At 39.6% G+C, this 22,372-nt stretch overlaps 1 protein-coding gene across 5 annotated transcripts in view; it reads left to right on the top strand.

The window, feature by feature from the left end:
- The window catches only part of MYO5A (myosin VA), a 192,451-nt gene extending 170,079 nt beyond the window's left edge, over positions 1-22,372 (top strand). For all 5 annotated transcript variants that reach the window (XM_029950496.1, XM_029950494.1, XM_029950497.1 and 2 more), the window contains 8 exons: positions 4,968-5,114; positions 7,175-7,329; positions 9,273-9,362; positions 10,925-11,075; positions 12,761-13,043; positions 14,480-14,654; positions 15,836-15,916; positions 16,198-22,372. In XM_029950496.1, coding sequence (XP_029806356.1) covers positions 4,968-5,114; positions 7,175-7,329; positions 9,273-9,362; positions 10,925-11,075; positions 12,761-13,043; positions 14,480-14,654; positions 15,836-15,916; positions 16,198-16,350 — 1,235 coding nt within the window. In that variant the 3' untranslated portion in view covers positions 16,351-22,372. The remainder of the gene's footprint in view (positions 1-4,967; positions 5,115-7,174; positions 7,330-9,272; positions 9,363-10,924; positions 11,076-12,760; positions 13,044-14,479; positions 14,655-15,835; positions 15,917-16,197) is intronic.

Below are 22,372 nucleotides of genomic sequence, written 5' to 3'. Positions count from 1 at the left end.
ATACTAGTGGTCTAACAGGTTTGCATGCACATATTAAGGATGATATTAAACCAGCAGACCTGGCCTCTGTGGAGTGGAAATTTCCTTTGCTAAGTAGGGAAAAACGTTCTTTTCATGGTCGTGGTAATTTGTGAAGAGAGAGAATTCATTCAACAAGAATCTAATGATTGTATTCTATGTGCCAGACACTGAGCTTAGCAGTATAACATAGAGGTTTATGTTCTAAACCAGCTCTTTTATTAGCCATGTTATTGAACCTCTCTATGCCTCAGTTTCCCCACTCGTTACATGGGAACTATCATGGTGTCTACCTGACACTTTGTGAAGATGAAATAAATTAATACTTATTTCCTGATACATAGTAGATGCTATATATAACTTAACTATTATTATTACTGTTAGGTTACTTCTAGTATGAGGGATACTAAGATGAGTAAAACTTAAGTCTACATCTTCAAAGAGATGGAGAAAATAAGAGAAGTAAATAAGAAAAAATCAATTATTATTATAAAAATGGAATTTTTAAAACTTTTCATGGTTTGTATATGATGATGGGAAAACACCTTGAAAAAATGATCAAATGTCAATTGTTACTATATACAAATGAATCTTGTCTTTTGGATCAGGGTGCTTGTTCCTTCACTAAGTATGTATCTAGGTGCCAGGGATAAAGCAGTAAATGGAGATAAAGCCAGGTTCTAAGCATATTCCAACAGTGTTCTCACTGCTCAAGAGATTTAGGGACCCTTTTTTGGAATTGCCATCACACCTGTGCAATTTTGACCAGAAATGGTACCGTGCAGTCTGACTACCCATCGGTTCTCCCAGTGTCACTCTGCATAGTGTCTGCTTGGCCCAGAGAACCAAGAGTCCCCATCACTGGGAATGCTCAGAAGAGTCGACCATGTTAACTCTCTGTGTTTTTCATTCTTCCAGCATTCCAGGTCTGTCCTAACTGTCCTTTATGTTTGGTCTTCCTACTTCTCTTGGTCAAGTCCTGCTCATCCTTTGAGACCAGAGTCGTATGTCACTTCCTCAAGTGCCGTCTCTCCTGACCACCCGGGCGGACTTTATGGCTCTGCCCTCTGTGTACCACAGTGGCTCACATTTTTTCTAGTTTTCACTGTCATGCTTTTAGCAGTTTTTCTGTTTGAATCAATGGCTTCCTCAGTAGACATGAGCTTCCTGAGCATAGGGACCACCTCTTATTTCCCCTTGTTTTCACACTATTTAGCATAGTGTCTGACCCATGGTAATCATTCCTTCAGTGTTTGTTGAACAAATGAGCAAGTTCCAGAAATATTTAGAATGGCAACATAGAGGTTTACTTTGAAGAAGATAATACTCTTTGGGTATACAAATGCTGTTATATTTGTTTTGAAATCACATATGTTACTTTGCAGTCATAATTTATTTATACTCCTTTAGCATTACATGATTCATATATTACATTAAAACTTTGAGTCTCCAAATCACACAGACTTGGACTATAATGTGTATTGACAGAACTTAAAAAAAAACTTATTTAGAGAACCTTTTTGCACTTAATTCTGCTTTAATTACATCATGAGATGATAATTAGACAGCAGAGTGCCTGAAAGAACTGATTTTAAGGATATTAGCTAGTCGATTATTTTTTTAACTTCTAATGATTTCTTTGCAGTACATTAGTAAAATTTCATAAATAACAAAACTACTTATTATTTTGTTTTTACTCAGCTTCTTTTGACATGTATACTTTAAATTGAGATAAGTTAGAATATTTCAAGATGTCAGCAATTTTAAGCCATTATCAATCAGAAATCAATCTCATCAGTTAAACTATCTTGCCAGCTGTGTTCTCAAACCTATAAGTAGCGTTTGAGAAGGTGTTTCATAGATTAAAGGAAGATATCATATTCTTAAGAAAAGTTATATTTCAGGTTAAATGATGCATATCTAAAGAATAAAGCAAAATAGATGTATGTGACTTCGGCACATGCTGAGTGCGGCGTCCCTCCCCCTCCCCCAAATGAGAGAATAAAAGTAGCAAGCTCTTCTAATCCTTTTCCAGCTCCTTATCCCCCATCACTCAGAAAATACAGGCAACTTTCTATAACAAAGCATCTTTTAACTAAAAGTTTTCTTGTATTTTTCTCTAAATACAGTATACTTAAATCCTTCTGATTTAAAATAGCAAGACTCTTGCCTCCTCCTATGGGCTACCCTTAATTAAGGAGACTTTTTTAGAAGCCATTGTGGCCTTTTTTTTAAAACGCCAACATACAATTTTTAGTAGAAATTATATAGCTAAATTGAGAGTGTTTCAAAATTTGATCTGCTTTGTGCTATATTTTAACCTAGGAGTGGGTGTTCCATCTCAACTTTAATGGAGTCAGGGAATTTATAACTAAAAGAATTCTAGAAATCAGTTAATGATTTCATGGGAGTGAAAAACAGAGGTCCAGAAACTGTAAGTGACTGCCAAGGTCTCAGCATTTAGTAGCCAAACTGGAACTAGAACCCAAGCCTTCCAGGACCACTGGCTTTTCTTTTTGTGTCATATTTTCCAACATAACCTCTTTAATTATAGGAATTTATTTGTCTCTGTTAAGTCTGAAATCAAGATCTTCCTGGTACCAAAGTGAGAAAAATTTAACTTTTAAAAAACTATCCAGTTTCCTTTTCCAGGACAAAAAAGTTCAGGAATATTTTTTTCCCTCAAGTATAAAGAATCTAGAAAATGAAGATAGAGATTGCTTCACATCTTTCTAGAAGAAAGTCTGTATTAGGTGGAATGTTGGGCCAAACAACCTCAATATCTTTTGAGTCTTTGAAAACTGGGATGTGGTCCTGGCTTTATTCTTTGAGGCCATATGTTTTTCTGATGCTGGATAAAGCTTGACATTTTATTTTAATTAGTAGATAGCTTGCTAAATAAGGTTGTGTTGAGCTTACATCTGTTTTTTATCTATGAATTTTTGTGAAGACTCAACTCTCTGAGGGGAATTCAAAGGCAGAGAGAAAATTTTAATGAAAGTGTGGCAAATTTTGTCTCTGACATTTTTGTACAGAACCAAAAATATCTTGGTTAGAGGTTTTGCAAAAAAAGGGGAAACTTTCTTTTAAAACATGAAATCTAATGAAAATATTTACCATATTTCATAATTTCCGAGATATACAAATTTTTACATTTTAACATTTCAAATTAGGTTGTGTCTTTCGAAAACTGTTGATGGGTTGTAGTTTAATTGGCACTGTTTTTCCTCCTTTAGTGTTATATAAAATAATGGTATATCATCATCAGTGGATGAAATCAGTAGGTTTAAAACATCCTTTCTGGGTTATATAGAGTCCAAATATGTACCTTTATTGATAAACATATAATATATTGAATCTGTTTCCTCCCAGTTTCCCCTCTCAGAATTGTTTCTGTGCCTCAAGGCACCTAGTAACATAGACGCAGGGATTTTACTCTTTTGTACTTTATGTGCAGCACACACATAAGCTGTGAAGGCCGCTGTGTGCTGACTCCTCGAGATGTTGTGTTTAAACTGCCTCCAGAAGTAATTCGTGTAACACTCAATAGCCTGAGGCTTCTGTCTCCTGCCCGGAGACATACAGTTTGCCAAGCTTATGAAACACTAGATGCCACAGTCCTGACGTGTCCCATCACAATATGATCACTCTTTAGATATCATAGTGTTGATGGACGGTGGTGATTGTCAGCGCTGGTAACCCGGTGTGTGCTGCTGCAGCATGAGGTGGACGGGGTGGCACTAGGCTGGCTCTCTGCCACGTAAGCAAGAACACGGGCAGGTATTGGTGTTCTCCCTGATAACTTCGCCCTGTGGAACTGGCTTCCCAGAACTAACACAGGAGATCGCCCAGAGTGACGGGGGAAGCTCTACTGATACCTTGTAGAATCAGCAACCTTAAATTTTCTAATGCTTTTCAGCTGCATTTTGTTTGTTTGACACCAGGTTCAACTCAATCTATGCCTAAATAAAGTTCTTAACTGCCTGCTCCCTGTAGATAAGAGAAGAAAAAACCTGCTTATTAGCACATATTTCCACAAATACCACCATAACTCTGTGTCCCCTTTCCTTCCCTGGCGTTTCTCATTTAATTTTCAATTTTAAGATGAAATTGGACACTTTTTTTTAAATCCTTAGCATTATCCTTTTCTAGCACCTGCCATTAACAGTAGTGACCGTTTTTAACATCTGAAAGGGTCATTAACCAGTGGTTGTACTTTAAATGGTTACAACTTTGTGGTAAGATGTTTAGCACTTGACTAAAAACAAACAAGCAAAAACCAGAATAATACTTAGGAAATCATATTAAATAGAAGTATTTTATCTACTCGTGATTTCTTTGGAGATGAGAGGTAGTTAGGTCTTTACCTTATAAGGCCTTTGTGAAAAATGATACATCTCACATCACCTAGTGTGAACAAACACTATTCTACCAGTTATCTTGATGTGGTTTGAACTGATTGCAATGATAACAGTGAAAGTATGTGTTCTTTTTCTTTAATGACTAGATTTATAGAGCTAAATGTGACAAGGAATCTTTAATATTCTTATTGCTTCTTAGAATATTATATTTTTTCTTCTGTGATTAAAGTTTAAATATTTAACCATTATGATTTAACTGATGAATTAACCAAGAAGTTAAGCCACTTATTTCAGGAACATTTAACCTTACTACAAAGTAAACTTCATTACAAAAAAATGTTTTTAAATCAAGTAAGGTTCTTTGATGTTGATAGTAGCCAGGCAGTAGTGGATGTTACGGTGACATCACCATATAATTTTGTCATCTATCCACTCAATTTTAGCAGAAAAAGATACTTACAGAGGAAACAATTAGGTGACAAATATTGCAAGCCTCTGTTGTTATAGAGTTCATTTAAAATTTTTGGACTGTGTACCCCTCTTTTCTATCTGGAAAGTATTTTCTTCTCCTATTTGTTTTTCATGAAGTGGGCCAGATGGAGAACATATCCCCAGGACAGATCATTGATGAACCCATCCGTCCAGTCAACATTCCTCGGAAAGAGAAGGATTTCCAAGGAATGCTGGAATACAAGAAGGAGGATGAGCAAAAGCTTGTTAAGAACCTGATTCTGGGCAAGTATTTTCTGCATGGGATAAGAGGTCTTTCTGGTACACGTGTCAGCAGTGGAAAAGACTAGTCACTAATGTTTGAGTACTCAACACTGGTTTCTTTAGTCTTCACTGCACACTGTGCGTGATCCTGGTGCAGGAGCATCCTGACCGTGTCATGCTGTGGTCAACCTGCAGGGAGACTAGCCTAGAATCCACCTTTCAGGATCCGTTGAGTCCAGGCCTTCTCAGCTCTGGCCGCAGATTGGATTATCTGGGGAAGCTTTTGAGAAGTATTAATGTATAGTCCCCACCACCATCTAATTACATCAGAATCTCTAGACGGAAGAGCCTGTACACATCTTGTATATTTTTTTCAATCTTTCAAAATATTCTGAAGTGTAGCCACAGTTAAACACCAATGCTCTTGGCCACTGAACTTCCTGAGTCTCCTTTTTCCCTTGCTTCCCTTGACAACTAAATATGTCAAGAACAGTTTGGTAATAGAGGAGAAACAAAAGAACTAAGGAAAAGATCTAAGCAATGGAAGGAGAGGACTGGACAGATGAAATGGATATGAAGGAGGCATCTCGGAGTAGCATAGGGTTAAGATTGGGTGTAAGCCCTCTGGCTGTGCAAGAACACGCTTTAGGGGACAGTGGGACGTGAGTAGGGGTTGCACACAGCCTGAAAGTGGTAAGCTGAGAAAGGGAAACACCTCTCTTCTCAGCTTTTGCAGAGCATTCCTCCCCACAGGTGTGGGGTGACAGCAATGTGATTGGCAATTATACCTGATTTAATGTTCCCAGGGTTCATGGCATGAGTACTATATATAGGTGCAGAGGCACTTAAGTTTCAGCATGATCTTCATTTAACAAAAATGTTACGAAGCCACTGGTTTTTAAGCACAGAGTTAACAAAGATTCATCAGTTCAATAAACATTTAGTGAGCCCCTATCACATGCTAAGTATTTTCTAGGTACTGGGTAATGAACAAAGTCAAGTCCCTATTTTCCTAGATCTCACATTGGGGGATAGGGGGCACAGAGAAAAAATAGACATGTAGCAGGCTAAAAGGATAAAGAGTAAAGGCAAATATATTAGTTTATATAAAGCTGTCAGAAAAGTTGTCTTCAATAAGGTGATCTTTGGACAGAGATTAAAGGAGGTAAAGAGGCAAATCATGCTGATATGTGAGGAAAGAACATTTCAGGCAGAAAATAGTAAGTACACAGGCCCTGGGGTGGGAGCATGCCTGGCACGTTCAACCAACAACAAGGAGATTCGTGTTATTGGAGCACAGTGAGCTGTGGAAGGGAACAGGACCAGCACACACTGACTATAATGAAGATTTTTTATTTTATAAATGGATGAGAAGAGGAGACACTTGGAAGATTTTCAGAACAAGGGTGACAGGATCTCACCTACATCTTTGTATAGAATCGCTCTGGTTGTTGTGTGAAAAATATGCTACTAGGGAGCAACGGATGAATCAGGAAGAATGGTCTGGAAGCCGTCACTACAGTTCAGGAAAAGAACATTGTAGTCTTTTCTAGGGTGGCCAGTAGAGTAAGTAATTGGATTCTGAATGTGTTTTATAGGTAGAACCAACAGGATTTACTATTGGATTAGATGTGTGGTGTGAGAAAACAAAGGAGTCAAAGATACTGACTAAGCTTATGATTTGAGAAACCAGAAGTCTGGAACTGCCATTTAACTGAGAAGGAGACAGCTCCTCGGAGAGCAGATCCCATAGGGAACCCATGGCTTGGTTTGGAATAGACTTAGTTTGATGAGCCTGAGCAGAGGTGTAAAGAGGGCAGTTGATAAATGAAACTGGAATTCAAGAGAAAAGTCAAGGCAAGAGATATAAACTTGGGGGACAACTAAGATTCATATGTCCCAACTAAAACTTACAATTTCTCCACTTAATGAGCTATTAAATATGCTTCTTTTTTTAGTGTGACCTCTTAGCCCCGAATGATTGAATTCTTTCATAAGAACTGTGCTTTTGTATCTTACAAAACACTCCTCATGAAGACTTTCAGTGTTACATAAGATTATTTTTCCTCATTTCCTTTCAGAACTGAAGCCACGTGGTGTGGCAGTCAATTTGATACCAGGGTTACCAGCATACATCCTGTTTATGTGTGTTCGACATGCTGACTACCTGAATGATGATCAGAAAGTAAGGTCGTTGCTAACATCAACAATTAACAGCATCAAAAAAGTATTAAAGGTCAGTTCATATTCAGCAGAATTCTCATAATGAACCTTAAAGATGACAAAATCTACCCCAGGACACTTTTCCTTCTTTAAGCTGGAGCTAAGTTGCCAGATATGAACACTTTCCAGTCCTAACTGACAACTTCCACTATAGGAAACATTCTTTCTTGCAACATGTCTGTAGGCCTTCTTTTACAATGGGGCTCAGGTTGAACAGTAATCAAAATTAATTTGATATAATTGTACTTAATTGCAGAGTAAGTTAAGTTTCTCCATAAAGAGAAATAGTCTGCTTTGAGGTCTTACAAATAAATTAAAAATATTTAGTGTGGTCCACATCCCTAGGAAATATGGTGCTCTAGTTAAAAAGGTACTAAATATGTTCAATACCATATGTCTCATTCACATAAAAAAAATGTCTGATAAAAACATTGTAATTTTTCTTCCAACTTTTCTTCTTCTTATTCTCCAACTCACCCCATAATTTTCCTTGTTACCTGAAAGGGCCAGTTCCATGTGAGAAGCAACACATAGATACTAACAGAGAGGAAAGATTTGGAAGAGGCAGCAGAATTATGTAATAGAGTAGAAAGCCCTGCATAACTCAGTAATCACTGAGTCACCTTGCATAATGCTCCTCTTGCCTCTCTAGAAAAACAATGAACATTATACTTAGCTTTAACTCACATGTTTCTGTGAGGAGCTAAGAGAATGTTCTCAAGCACTTTGATTTCTGATTATCTAACCGAAGTTAGATGAGAACTTTTAGGATGGAGATGAGTAGATAGTTAACATGCCCCGTGAATCCTCTCAAATCTAAGATGTCTTTCATGCACTGTGTTTTAAATTATGGTAAAATATATATAACATAAAATTTACTACATAACCATTTTTCAGTGCATAGTTCTGTGCCATTAGCACCTTCACACTGTGGTGGCACCGCTGTCACTCTCCACCTCCAGAACTTTTTCATCTCCCCCCAACTGCAGTTCTGTCCGGATTGAACACACCCTCCCTACAGCCCCTGCTGGGGAGCCTTTGACGAATGCCGGTCCTTCACCCCTGCTGTGCAGACATTCTGTGTAGTCAGTTTGACAGTGGTTACTAAAACATGGACTTTCTGAAGATTTAACATTTAAAAACCGATGAATGTCTTCTGATATAACTCCTTTCATTTTTGGTGTATTGATGTTATATTGCACTTAGCCTGCAATTTTTACTAATTTTTAAGTCAACTCCTGCAAAGACTGCAAAACCAAATCATGTTTTCTCCCTCTCAACTTATCCAATTTAACTAATTATTATGCCAAATTGTTTAAAAATGAAAAAGGGTGGTTACTAGAACATAACACCCTTTTGAAACCATTTAAAATTGATGCGGATTTGTCTCAGATCCCAGTTTTGAATTGGAGTGTATTTGCCTTGAGTCCCTGTTTAGGTTTAGCAGCTGGTTGGTTGTCACGTGCCCCAGTCCTGATGAGGAGCCGTCCAGCTTCCCCTGTCTCCTCTTATGCACAGGACTTCCTCCATCTGTTTCTCATCCTCTGCTCAGGAGTGGACCAGATTTAGAACCGAGTCTGGGTTTCAGCATTTCATAGTCTGTGATTCCCTTCTATGGCTTTTAGTCTTTTCTGATCCTCTTAGTAATCTCAGGCAAGTGAATTGGGGTAAGCTGTGGCTTGATGAATTTTTTTCTAATGAAAGGGACGGCTAAACTGACATCAACTGAATGACTGGACATCATTTTCTAATGGCAAGAAAACAGATGCCAAGCAAAGTGACAACCAACTAACAAACTCAGGGTTGAAATATGCTAGCATTGATGTAAGACTTTGCAATGTGACTTATTTTTGTAATTCTTTATAATATAACTGAGGCCTTCTGGTATCTGTTCAATTTCTTTCAGGTTGTTAGTTCCCTAAGGAAAAGTTAATTTAGCCTTTTTGTATCTTTCAGAAAAGAGGTGATGATTTCGAAACCGTCTCCTTCTGGCTCTCTAACACATGCCGATTTTTGCACTGTTTGAAGCAGTACAGTGGGGAAGAGGTGAGAAAACCTTGATTAAAAAACCGTGTGACATACTTTCTCTGACCTTTTTAGGGAAAAATTTAAAAGCACCAAACATTTAGCCATTTGTTAATTTAGAAACCTGAATTCAGAGGTGGCTTGGAAGCTTATAGCTTTGTTTGATGTTCATTGTTTATGAAACAGTAATTTAGAAAGTGTTTCTTCCCTCTGAGAGTTTGTGTTTTGAGGACGCATAGCAGAAATAAAATGAGCATTTGTCAGTGGATTGTTACCAGCAGTGAAACCTCTTGTCAGTATGTGGAAGTGGGCTTTTCAAGGACTGATATGAGAAATATTGAACTATTTAAAGAGATATGTCAGTTTGGGCTTTCCAAATACGTAAAAGGTGATCAAGCTAAGGCATGTCTCTTTAGACTGGTCCCAAAACCTGTTTTGCTTTTATTTGTAGTGATATGGTCACCAGGTATTTAGTAGACTTCAAAACTAGTATTTCAAAACTCTGTAATCTATTAATAACAACTCTTTATTAATATGTCTCCTCAGTATATATCAGATAGCACTTACTCTGTGTTATTTAATTCTTACAACCTCTCTGTGAGGTAGGAATTATGATCCAGTTTTACACATGAGGAAACTAAAGTTGATGAAGTCCATCAGTTTGCCCAGGTCCTCTTAGCCCCAAGGAGCAGTACTGGAATCCCAGGGCTGCCCACCTCCGAGAACCTGTGCTCTGCCTGTGCCCCCTGTGCCTCCATCTTCTGCCAGGACGGCAGGCAGAGAAGCTGAGCGGTAGCATTTCCTGGACCCCCAGAGGCTAGTGGCAGGTTACTATCCAGGGAAATGACGGAAAACATAAATATGAGTAAGACGTGCTCCCTGAGTAGGTGGGACAAACAGACTAGAATCCCCCAAGCCTGTCCGTCCCCACTTCTGACCATGTCGTTAGGTAGTTTGTAGGGAGGACATGCTTGGTTATGTGCAGAATCCATCAAACAGGCAATTGCCTTGTGTCAGGCAACGTCCGACTAAAGTACCTGCCTGTACAGTTGGCTTCCCACTTTAATACCACCAGAAGATTCCATTCTCAGCTTGGATTGAAAGTCATGTATGGTTACAATGAAATATAATAAAGGGAAATTTTTTTTATTATTTCACCATTTCTGTAGAAGCTGGTCTATTTTAAGATGATGATGTATGCCCTTCAGGTGCAATATTTATAAATAGGACTATGTATAATGTACTGAAGTTAAGAGATTAGAGCTTTAGATAATTTAGTGTTTGACAGTAAACCTGCTGCTTCATAAGTGAAAACACTCATTAATTTTTTTTTCAAATTGAAGTTCCCTCATCTTGTTTCATGGACTGCTAGCTTGCCAACTTTAGATGTTATTCAAAAGCTAGTAAGCAGTAGAAGGGAAATATGATGGAAACAAACACACAGTATTTGAGAAACTGCTTTGGCATTCAAGAGCAGAGCAGGAAACTCTTCAGAGGAAAGACAGCAGGGGGTCTCTGATCAAATGAGTTAGAAAAGACATTTTATTTCATGGGTGTCAGTAACTCTGCTTTTATGGCTCCAGGGCTTTATGAAACACAACACCTCTCGCCAGAATGAACACTGCCTCACCAATTTTGACCTGGCTGAGTACCGGCAGGTGCTAAGTGACTTGGCCATTCAGATCTACCAGCAGCTCGTGCGGGTGTTAGAGAACATCCTTCAGCCAATGATCGGTAAGGCGAGAGCATTGCTGACATCGAGGTCTGTCTACCTCATGTGCCCACCAGTGGCATTTGGTTCTTCCTATGAAGACCATAGAGTAGTAAGACCCAGTCCTGAAATTAGCTGAGGAATTTCAGAACCCCAGCCATGACTAACTGAGATGCATCAGAATCACTGCTGCCACGTGATCGAAACGGCAGTATCTAGTTAATCTCACTCTGTGAGGCCTCCTCCTTGAGACTGAGTTATGCTTTATACCCAGCGATAATACCTCATACTTTGTCCAGTCTTCAAAAATTAAAACTTTAAACTTTGGTCTAGGAAGCTGCTACACTGAGCCTCCTCAGGGCCCAGCTAAGACTAAGGAGGCCGGGGAAAGTTAGCACTTCACCTGTGAGGCACAAGCAAAGGGCTGCGGGGCACCACGGCGACAAGAATAGGTCTCAGACACTCCTTGGTGGGTTGTACATCTTGTGGCCCCTGTTAAAGGCAATTTGGTTTAAAGTAGCAGTTTCTCAGTGGATGAGTGACTGGGGTGTGCGTGTGTGCGCATAGGTGTGTGAGTCCATGTACTTCTCTTTTATAGGCATATGCTCACTCTGAGTGTGTATTCATTTACTCTACTACCGCTATTCCTTTGGAATGTGTAGCATGCATGAAATAGGAATTAGGAGACATCTATACATTGTAGGCTGCTAATTTTGGATGCATTGAATTTATTTTGTTTTAAGTTATCAAACTTTGTAATCTTCAGGCAAATTAGGGAAACACCTTCTTAAGGCTACTCCCAGCTATACCCTTTTTCTACTCGTGTGTTTCCCACATTCCCACAACTTATTCATTGCCCGTAGTATTCCATCTTCCGTCGTAGGCCCAGTTAACCAACTAGCAACCAAAAAGGCTGAGCCTCACAGTGGAGGGAGCAGCAGTGCCCCAGATTCAAGAAAACTGAGTTTTGGGAGACTGAGGCTAACCTGAGGCCTCCCTGCTACTGTGGAAAGTTCAGGGCAAGAAATGGCCCGTTTCTCCAGCCCCACATGGCCATCCCCTCTCAAGGCTTCTCAGTCTCCCTTTGTTCTTGCTACTTAATTTGTTTGCCTGTGGGGTTCAGATATCCCTGGAGAATATCTTATCTTCTCCCTAACTGCTACATCTTTCTCAAAAACCCTCCCAAGATATCACACACTTGTGCTCTTATAAGGCTGCTGCTTCCTATTTTTGAAAATGCACTATTAAGTTTTCTTAGTTTCATGGCTAAATTTTGCATTTAAGAATTATTTCTTCATTAAAGTTTAAAATCTAGAAGCCCTTTTATTTTTATTATTTTTTATTTTTTAATGATTTTTATTTATTTTTGAGAGACAGAGACAGCATGAGGAGGGGAGGGTCAGAAAGAGAGGGAGACACAGGATCTGAAGACAGGCTCCAGGCTCTGAGCTGTCAGCACAGAGCCCAATGCAGGGCTCAAACCCATGAACCATGAGATCATGACCTGAGCCGAAGCCAGATGCGTAACCAACTGAGCCACCCAGGCGCCCCTAGAAGCCCTTTTTTAGGAAGTTCCTTCTCCCTCTGTTTCGATACTCAGATCATTTTCTTCAGTCGGATGTGTGAGAGTATGTGTGTGCATGTATGAGCATGCATGTGTGCACATGGAACACGATCTTCTCTTCTAACACTTGAACTACTCCCGTAGTCTCTGGTATGCTGGAGCATGAAACCATTCAGGGTGTGTCTGGGGTGAAGCCCACAGGGCTAAGAAAGCGAACCTCCAGCATCGCTGACGAGGGCACCTACACACTGGACTCCATCCTCCGGCAGCTCAACTCCTTCCACTCGGTCATGTGTCAACACGGCATGGACCCCGAACTGATCAAGCAGGTGGTCAAGCAGATGTTTTACATCGTTGGGGCCATCACCCTGAACAACCTCCTCCTGCGGAAGGACATGTGCTCCTGGAGTAAAGGCATGCAGATCAGGTGAGCAAACACCAGAGGTGATGGCTTGTTTGAGGTCAGTGCACCGGATGTCTGCTACCGCTAGCCAGGCAGCACGGGAGGCCCAGACATGGCCCTGCTTTCTCTTGGCTGGCCGGACTTCTCCACTTCATTCATTACCGCTCCTGACTGTGCCTTTCAACAGGCTCTACCCAGCACTGGTTGGGAACCCTTCCACTGTGACACTCATTTGTTTGAGGGAATGGAGAGATGATGGAAAGTTCTTACAGTCGAGATAGCGGCTTCCTTTCCTTTTCATGTGTTTTCATTGTACATAACAAAATATCTAATTCTTTATAATGAAGATTTCTAACGTCTGACTTCTCTTAGAAAGTTATTTTCACAAAACACCTTTTTGTACCATGGTAACAAGAACATGTCTAACAGATCTTTTACTAACTTGAAATATGTCCCTCATTTTGTGCACTCAGTCGTATGCCCAACTATTCAGCATAACCTCATAATCATAATAGGATTGAGGTTTTTTGCAAAAAATTTATTTTAAAATAGAATATTTGCAAAGAGAGGAAAACATGATTTCTCTCACAAAAGTTAATCTCAGGAGACCTTGGCATTCTTTTCAAAGTTTTCGTTCTGATGCACAGCCATTGTAGTTGACATTAGAAACACAATGCCTTCCACTCAGGTAGTAGAATTTATTTCTCTGTAAGCTTTGTTTATACATGTGAAGCACCATCGTAATATCATACTGCCTCCTATTTACCTGACTGTGCAATGCTGATCCTGTGTCCTTTTAGCATTTTAGTATGAAAACCACTGTCACTTGGTTGACCACCTCTTGTAACTTCAGTATCCGTGTAGTTTCTGTGTCTCTCTCCATATTTGGGTCTTTATCTCTTCCAGCGACCCCCACTTCGCCTTCTGTCCTGCCATCCCTGAGCTTTCTCAGGCCACTACCACATCACCCAGGCTCTTCCCTAAAAGGGGCTGGAGCACAAGGTCTATGTGAGAGGATCTTGGTTTTCGTGGCTAACTTGGAATTTGACTTGTAATAAGGAGGAAGGGATACTCAAAGCTTATTGATTCTCCCATCTGAAGTTGTAAGAGAGCTAGAAAGCCTTCTCCGGTCTGCTGTTTAATAAGGACACAGCCATATTGTATGTTCTATTTTGTCTTTCAGCAAGTCTTATTTCATAACTTTTGCATAATGGCTGTATTTCTACCTTCCATTGAAGTTAATTATATTCTCTAGTCACCTACTCTTATATAATTATGATTATAAACCTTATGGCTATTATAAAGTTTTAAGCACAGCTGTTAAGATTTAAGAAAATTGAACAAAAATACTGCCTGTCATTTTAACTGATATTCATGACAAAGCCATACATAAAAAATTAAGACATTATGACAACCTTGAGGGAATTTGCATTCTCTCCCTCTCTCTTTTTTTGGCACAGGTACAATGTCAGTCAACTGGAAGAGTGGCTGCGTGACAAGAATCTGATGAACAGTGGGGCTAAAGAAACCCTAGAACCTCTCATTCAGGCTGCACAGCTTTTGCAAGTGAAAAAGAAGACAGACGATGACGCGGAAGCCATTTGTTCCATGTGCAGTGCTTTAACCACGGCCCAGGTAAAACCCTTCGCCCTGCTGAGCGGTGAGGCAGCCTTCCTCAGGCGCGGTGCTCAGCGAAGTGAGGAGGTCCCCTAGCCGTTGCTCGGGTCTCTGTGCTGACTGCATGTGTGTCAGAGAAGACATACACCTATGCAGACCTTAAAGGAGATATCACTGGAACCTAATACATTTCAGTGCAAGTCAGCCATCCACAGTCCAGTAAATATTTATTGAGTATTTATAATGTTCTTCGTAGTGTCCCAGGCACTGAGATACAACCAAGAACAAAACTGTGTCCCCGCTCTCAGGGAGATGTACATTTTCTGCATTCTATGGAGCCTGTATTCCAAAAAGTAACTTTCCATATTATTTGATAATTGAATGGTATTTTAGACTTCTCTATTTTAAGGCAGATCATTCTTATTCCTTTATTTCAATAAATGACTGAGCTTCTATCTTGAGGCACCATACCTGTTGCTAGGGGAGATACTTCAAAAAATAACAAACAGTCCTTGCCTAAAAGGAATTTTCAGTTTAGGAGGCAAGGCAGATGTACCTAACTGATTCTACTATAAGAGGTTCTAGCAAGTTCTACAGTAAGGTGTCTAAAGGAAGTGCCAAGAGGCAGTAACTGTGTTCGAGGAAGGCTCTGTTAAGCTGGGTATTGAATTTAAGGAAGTGAGAAGGACATTTGAGGACAGTGGCAACAGCACGAGGCAAGAAATAGGCATAAACGATACCATTTTTCTTTTGCCAGTTATTTCTGTGCTGACTCCTGGGCTTTCTTAATGTTCTTTATGCATCTCCTATTGTAGACATCTTCACAGACTCTACATAAAATATGTATGGGAAGCATCTAGATGGAAACTAGGGACACTGTTAAAAGTTGCCACTTGGGTAGACTGGGAAGATTGAGTGGGACACTTTTCCTTTTCATGTTGTGTTCTTTTGTATAGTTTAATTGTTTTTACAAATTTATATTGCTTCTTAAAAGTACAGGATATTACATTAATACATTCTAATTTTTAAAATTCACATAGTAAAAGTAAATGTGCCCTTAGACTAACTCCCTCTCCCCTTATCCCAACCCAGCCCTGAATAGAATTATAAACTGTATGCACAGATCCTTTTAGTTTTTATAAGCACCCAGTGTGTATTTGATCATATGCTGAAAACTTTGATCATATCCTTTCTCGCAGATTGTTAAAGTGTTGAATTTGTATACTCCAGTTAATGAGTTTGAAGAAAGAGTCTCTGTATCATTTATTCGTACGATACAGGTAAGATCTCCCAGCTCTCTTTTTCTTTGATTCACCAACAGTCTTTTGAATGAAAATTGTACAGTTCATTGAAGGAAAGTGTGGTTTTGTTATTGTATCATCTCATTTTTACAGTGCATTAACTTCTTGTAACAGCTTATTAGAAAAATGCAGTGATTTTAAAACAAATATAAACATTCTTTATTAGTTGAAGACTTTTTGATAGATTTTTGGTGGGAAAAAATCTTTGTAGATTCAAAGAACTGATGCTCTATTTTTTGTTTTTTGTTTTTTTATCTCAGATGCGTTTACGAGACAGGAAAGACTCTCCTCAGCTGCTCATGGATGCTAAACACATCTTTCCTGTCACCTTTCCTTTTAACCCTTCCTCCCTCGCACTAGAAACCATCCAAATTCCAGCCAGCCTGGGCCTGGGGTTCATATCACGGGTCTGAAAGTGATGTGATGTCAAGGCAAACAGTGACAGAAAATTTCTTGCCTGAAATAAGAACTCATTATTTCCAGTGAGCTACTGAAAATATGCTTCTAAAGAGAAAGTACTGAGTATCCTTCAAACAAGAGATTATTAACTGGAAATCTCCCTAAATACTTTCATCACCTTGGAAGGAAAGATAGGCTTCTTTGTACTGGGTTACCTTTAATTAATAGCAACACTCACTCTTGATCAGTTAGGCACCCTGAGTTACATGCAAGTGAATGACAGAAGGGGAAAAAGTGTCTCCAGCTGCCAGCATTTATTTTAAATTCTTAGCACTGCATCCTAATGGTGTGGTAGAAATGTAAATTCCAGCTGTGAGCTGTTGTTAGGAAGGTACCAACAAAGAACCTTCTCTGTGCGAACCAGAAGAACTGAAAGAAAAATTCCCATTGAGTACATATCATATCAGTTCAGGAATCAATTATGTTGATATTGTCAAACTGGATCAAAGAAATAAACTGGCAATATGTAAAGTAATTGGTCAAGTAACTTCCTTACATGTGTCCCTCTGACATAGAGATACTAAGAGAATGTTGGTTTACCATATAGCATAGGAGTCATTTGTACTGTAGTTTACTGAGCATTTTAAATTGCTGCTACATACTGTATACTTTAATATGTAAGCGATATTCTTATTAGGCACTACTACAGTAAGCTTCTCTTTTATTAACTCTGTTTACACTTCAATCAGATCATTTTAACTGGATTATGTGCAAATATATACAGATTGCCCTGCACGAGTAGCGGACACTGGGAAGTCATGTAGTAATATGACAAAATGTTTGGCATTTAGGGATAGGGTTAGACAAAGTGGCTATTGTTGATGTCGTTATTTATTCAGAATGTATTACATTGACGTACTCATTAATTTTCCCTGGGTGGACGCCACATCAGGGTACAGTATTCTGTGAAATGACTTATTTTTAGTTCCCAGATCAGATTCCTGCACTGCATATTTTCAACCCTGCCAGGTTTTCTTTCTTCTTCCTAATTTATTAAGAATTAATCTCAGTCACTATCTAGAGAAGATTGTCAGCATAGTCATGATTCAGGTCTTGAGTCCTTGACTATCCTATAAATTATGCAAAAGAAGGTATATAATAAATACTATGATTCCATTTTTTTAGGCTTTGCAACTTCTATAAATGTTCTCAGTACCACTAGATACTTTAAAGAGCATCATACTAGAAATACTTTAAGATTTATATAAGAAACCTAAGAAGATTGATGAATTTTAGAGGATTTGTTTCAGTAAGAGCCAGATCCTATAAGTTTCATTCTGAAGTTCTGATTAAGGATATTCTCAACTTCTCCTGGACATACTATACAGTAAATCTTTCAGGTTGTGCAAAAGCAAACTTAGTTTTCATTAGAAACTCTGGTTATGAATTACGATCATAGATTTATATAACTTAACTGTTAGATGGTCTATGAAAAGTGACATCTTACTAAAACGTGTGCAATATTAATGGAAGTCAAACAGCTTCACATCAATGATAAAGATTGTTATTAAAAGATAAACACTGTCTGTTAACTTATTTGGGCCTCATATTCCTTGTTTTGCAGTAAGAGAGTTGGACCCTTCCACATCTAAAATTCTCTCCTTTTGGCACTTGGATCCTAGAGAAACTAGGTGAAGTTACTCAGTGAATTCACCCTCTAATTGAAAGATCACTGTGGTGCCTGTTAATTCTGGGGGACTTATAAAGTGTAAAACCACAAATTGGGATTGCTATAACCTTTCCTAAGTGTACATGATTTACATGTATCTTTTAGAAAGTGAATTAGTTTCAGTAATTTTTATTCAATCATGTACTGCCATATTCAGTTTGGATACATTTATTTATTTGCAAAACCAACCAAAAACACTTCTGATCTAATCACATTCTCTTTGTTTCCCCCAACTGTCAATGTGGTTTTCAATGAACAACCAACTCTTACAACCCCTTGGTTAGTACTGGATATGCCAGAGTACTGCCTCATGCAGAGGGGAGACACTGGACCGTGTCACGATGTTGCAGGCCGTCCATCCTACGGGCCCTTCCCCAGCTTAGTCCCTGTGTAACATGTCCCGTACAGACCTTGAATCTCGTCAGGTCTTTAAGAGCGCACTCCTACTGCTGTTGCAGCCCTTTATCTGACCCCAGACACCTCATATCCTGAAACGTCTCTCTCTTGTCTCCTGCCTTTCTGCTGGGAAGTACTAGAGCCTCCGTTCCATATCTGGGCCAGAATCTCTTCTGTTCAGTGATGGCCACACAAAGACAATACTGTTCCAGGCTCCAGCTTCCTCCAAGGCCTACCCAGAATGCCAGATGGGGATCTGAATCAACCTCTCTTGGCGACATAAAGATCTTTAGTCATCTCAAGACTACAACCTTATAACCAGACCCAAGACCTGGTAAATGACTCTGTGTGCTACTTTCTCAAGGATGCAGCAGTAATCTGTTTACTAGGGGTTTCCTTGAGCCCCTCTTAGGACTGTCCACCCTCTCTAACCACATTTCCCCACCCAACTTCAAATATACCTTCCCCAGCCTTCCAGCTGTGCATTGCATCGTTCACTCTTTCCGCTCCCTCAGCTGGACCATACACCAGTCGCCTATCTGCTCAGCTGCTCTGACTGTATTAAAGGCAGTAGATAGAGTCAGTCCTCAGTTGCCCCCTGGCCTGCCTTCAGGCCAATCTTTGCACAACTTCTTGTTCTCGCTTCTTGACAGCACAGTCTTTGACATTACCACTAATTTGCAATTTTCATACTTCCCCTGTGACACCCAGTAGGGATTCACAGAAAGATATTGAAAGAACACAGTTCTATCTTCATAGCCCCTTCTCAATAGTCTCACCACTCACCTTACTTACAGCCTCGGCTCATACCTTAGAATGTAAGCCTGAAAAATTAGGAGCAGTTTTCCTGGTAGCTTTTCTCGGTTTAAGGCTTTGGTCTGCCTGACCTGAATGTTACTATAAAGAAGGGGAAAATAAGATCCATAAAGTGATTCCTTTGGATGTTTTGAAAAATCTCCATGTACCTGACACTTCTTTTGTCAACTGCAAAAGTATAAAAAGATATATTCCAAAGCCCACCAAAAGGAAATTTGAGGATTCTGGTCAATTTGTATGATTTGCTTTATTCCCTTTGTTTCAGTGGATAATTGGGAGTTGGCTCTTTCTGGGCGGTAATTATGTGTAATATAGGTCAGATCTTTTAATAACATGTGAGGGAGGCTATGAAAATATTGGGATTTTCAGTGTAGTGATTGTTTTAAAAAATTACTGTCCTGGTAACCCTAGGTCAAGGGGCACCTGTCCTATCCTGAGAAATTTTCACATAATATTTATGCACCCACCTGCACTGCCCCCCTTTCTTTCTCTCTCTCTGTGTCACACACACACACACACACACACACACACACACACACACACAGAGTCACCAGAATGTAGGGTTCCCCAGGAGGCGTAATCAAGGATCCTCTGGGTAACTTCAATTGTTTAGGATAAAATAGAAAGCAAAAATTAGCATGTGACCCTTAAATTCTCCTGCTGAAAGCAGTGCAGAACAGGACCTTGGATCTGGCTGTGCTGTTCTTCAGCGCACTTCCTCCATTACCTCATTGTGTCCTCACAACAGCACAGGAAGGCAGAAAGGATAGCTCCCACGGGAGAGAGGTCAGCGACTTGCTGAGGTCACACAAGCCTCCCTCCGTGACGCTTTCCTTCATGCAGCAGTGTGGGGGGCGGGGGAGGAAGGTCTTGAGGTGACGTTCAGTTTCTCTTGGTACCCATGGGGTACCCTGAGTCAGCAAGAGGTGCTCTTCTTTTTCTTGTCAAAATTGGCAACTGGCATATGGGAACTGAGCGAGCGCCGAGGACCAGGTTGTCTGTGCTCACGAGGTGAAGGGCCCAGAGCCTGGTGGCTTTCTTTTTGTCAGTTACCCGCTATACCTAGGTTTGACTTTTGTAATGAGTCAGAGCTCCCTTGAAGGGTGCAGCACTCTGTGCTTAGGTCTTTAATTAGCGGCAGGCTGTCTCAGACTGACTGGAAGCAGTGAAAGCCTCCCAAAAGTTAAGGTCACTCTCCACACACTCCTCAGAGCCAGCACTAGAGCCACCAGGTGAGCTGGTGAGCTGTGCAGGCGGCACTCAAGCCCCTGGTACCTTCTGAGGCCTGTCTGTGGGGAACCATATCCACGTCAGTGTGTTTGAACATTCCAGTGTGTGCATGCCGCCAGTGTTTACTTTGGAGCTAGGAGGTGTGCTATGTGCATGCGTGTCAGAGAGGCTCTGTGTATTGCTGTGGCCTCTGTTCATGGATTAAGTGTGTTGTAATTTCTTCTCAGGCTGTGCTGTGAGGACCGCCTTAACCCCTGCCCCCTTCCCTCTGAGAGCTGCCTTAAGTTCTCTGGAACTCTTCCTCTGTAAGGGACTGACTGACCTGGAGAGGAGATCTTGCCGTGTTTCTCAAGGTTTTGTGAGGGTTTTGGTTGGGTGTGGCCTCCAACCGCTAATTCCTTTCTTCCCATCCTGCATGACTCTCCCCTCCTGTTACTTCGCCTTCCTTTTCTTTTCTGTTATTTGCAAACAGGGGTTGGAACTCAGGCAGCACCAGGCTCAGAGCCAGTGAATGTGAGCTGAGACAGTGTTTCTGAGTTTGGGGGGCTTGGTGTCACAAGTAAGCAAATGAACATATGCAGGAAAGAGATCAGTTCACTTCTTGGTAATGCTTAACGTGCTTGTTTCCCCTGATCTTTTCTTCATATAGGTAAAGGGTACAATTGTAAAACCTTCCATCGACATGGTTTAAAAAAAATTTTTTTAAGAACCCTGTAGTATATATAAAAGTTGGGATGATAATAGGGAAGAGTGCTGTAAATTCTAATCCAATCATATTACCGCACGTTAAATCACCCTGGAGTTACAGTAGATTTCTCAATAGATCCAGAACCAAAAAGTAATCTGTAAGATACCTGCCAAAATGCATTTTATACATTTTTTAATTTTGTAATTTGGTCTAGCGAAAATGTTCATTAGCTTAACTTAATGAGTGTCAGCTTCCTACAGTGACTGAAAATGATTAACATTTCCTTAGTATTGTGATATAGCTTGAAATATTTGAAAGAAAAATGTTTCTGGAGTGGACACTGGTATGTATAATTTAATGCTTTGTAGGTCAGTACATTTTCACTCATTTTTCAGTCAATAGTTTCAAATACCTTATTGTTACCACATGTTATAAAACTTTAACCTATATTTCAGGCTTTCTAAATCATTTGAGTCATTTAATATTTTCCAACAAATGGTGAATTTTCCCTTTAAATGTGGATATGTATGTTGTAATTTATGATTCATAGTTAGGTATTTTTTGTGGACTCTGGGAGTAATGTTCACTTTTTTGTGTCCTTGGAAAAATTTAAATTGCTCTAACAATGTTACACCAGAATGAACTCATAACATTTAACATACTGTATTTTAATTATTAACTTTAATTATTAATTTACTGTGAAGCGGATATGCCTTTTAACTACAATGAAATTGAACGTTGCAGTTTTTCAGATATTTTCCCTATTGGGTCTGGAAAAGGAATTCTGTTTTGATCCACATAGAAAAACATGATATGGTTAATCTTTGCGAAGTTCTTAGGTAAAATACTCATCCATTAGAAAGGAAGCAGAAATACTAAGAAGTGAAAGGCACTGTCAACCACCTCTGATTTTAAACTGAAACCACCCCAGCATATCCTACATGGAATTTTAAAAAATAAGTTAATAATTCACCTCATATCAACAAAGGCCTTTGAAACATGGGTTTTCACTAGCTATCACTTAGTCCTAAGATGAAAACCAAAACAATATCAGACTGACATTTACGCTCTAAGTTTGTAGTTGTCTAATGTTGTCCTTAGTAAATGTGCGCCATTAATGCTGTATTCTTCTAGCTATTATAGAGAATTGTTCGAATAAAGATATGGAAATAAAGAA

Source organism: Suricata suricatta, chromosome 9, assembly GCF_006229205.1.
Source record: "Suricata suricatta isolate VVHF042 chromosome 9, meerkat_22Aug2017_6uvM2_HiC, whole genome shotgun sequence".
NCBI classification, from domain to species: domain Eukaryota; kingdom Metazoa; phylum Chordata; class Mammalia; order Carnivora; family Herpestidae; genus Suricata; species Suricata suricatta.
This window is presented reverse-complemented; position numbering and strand designations above follow the sequence as displayed.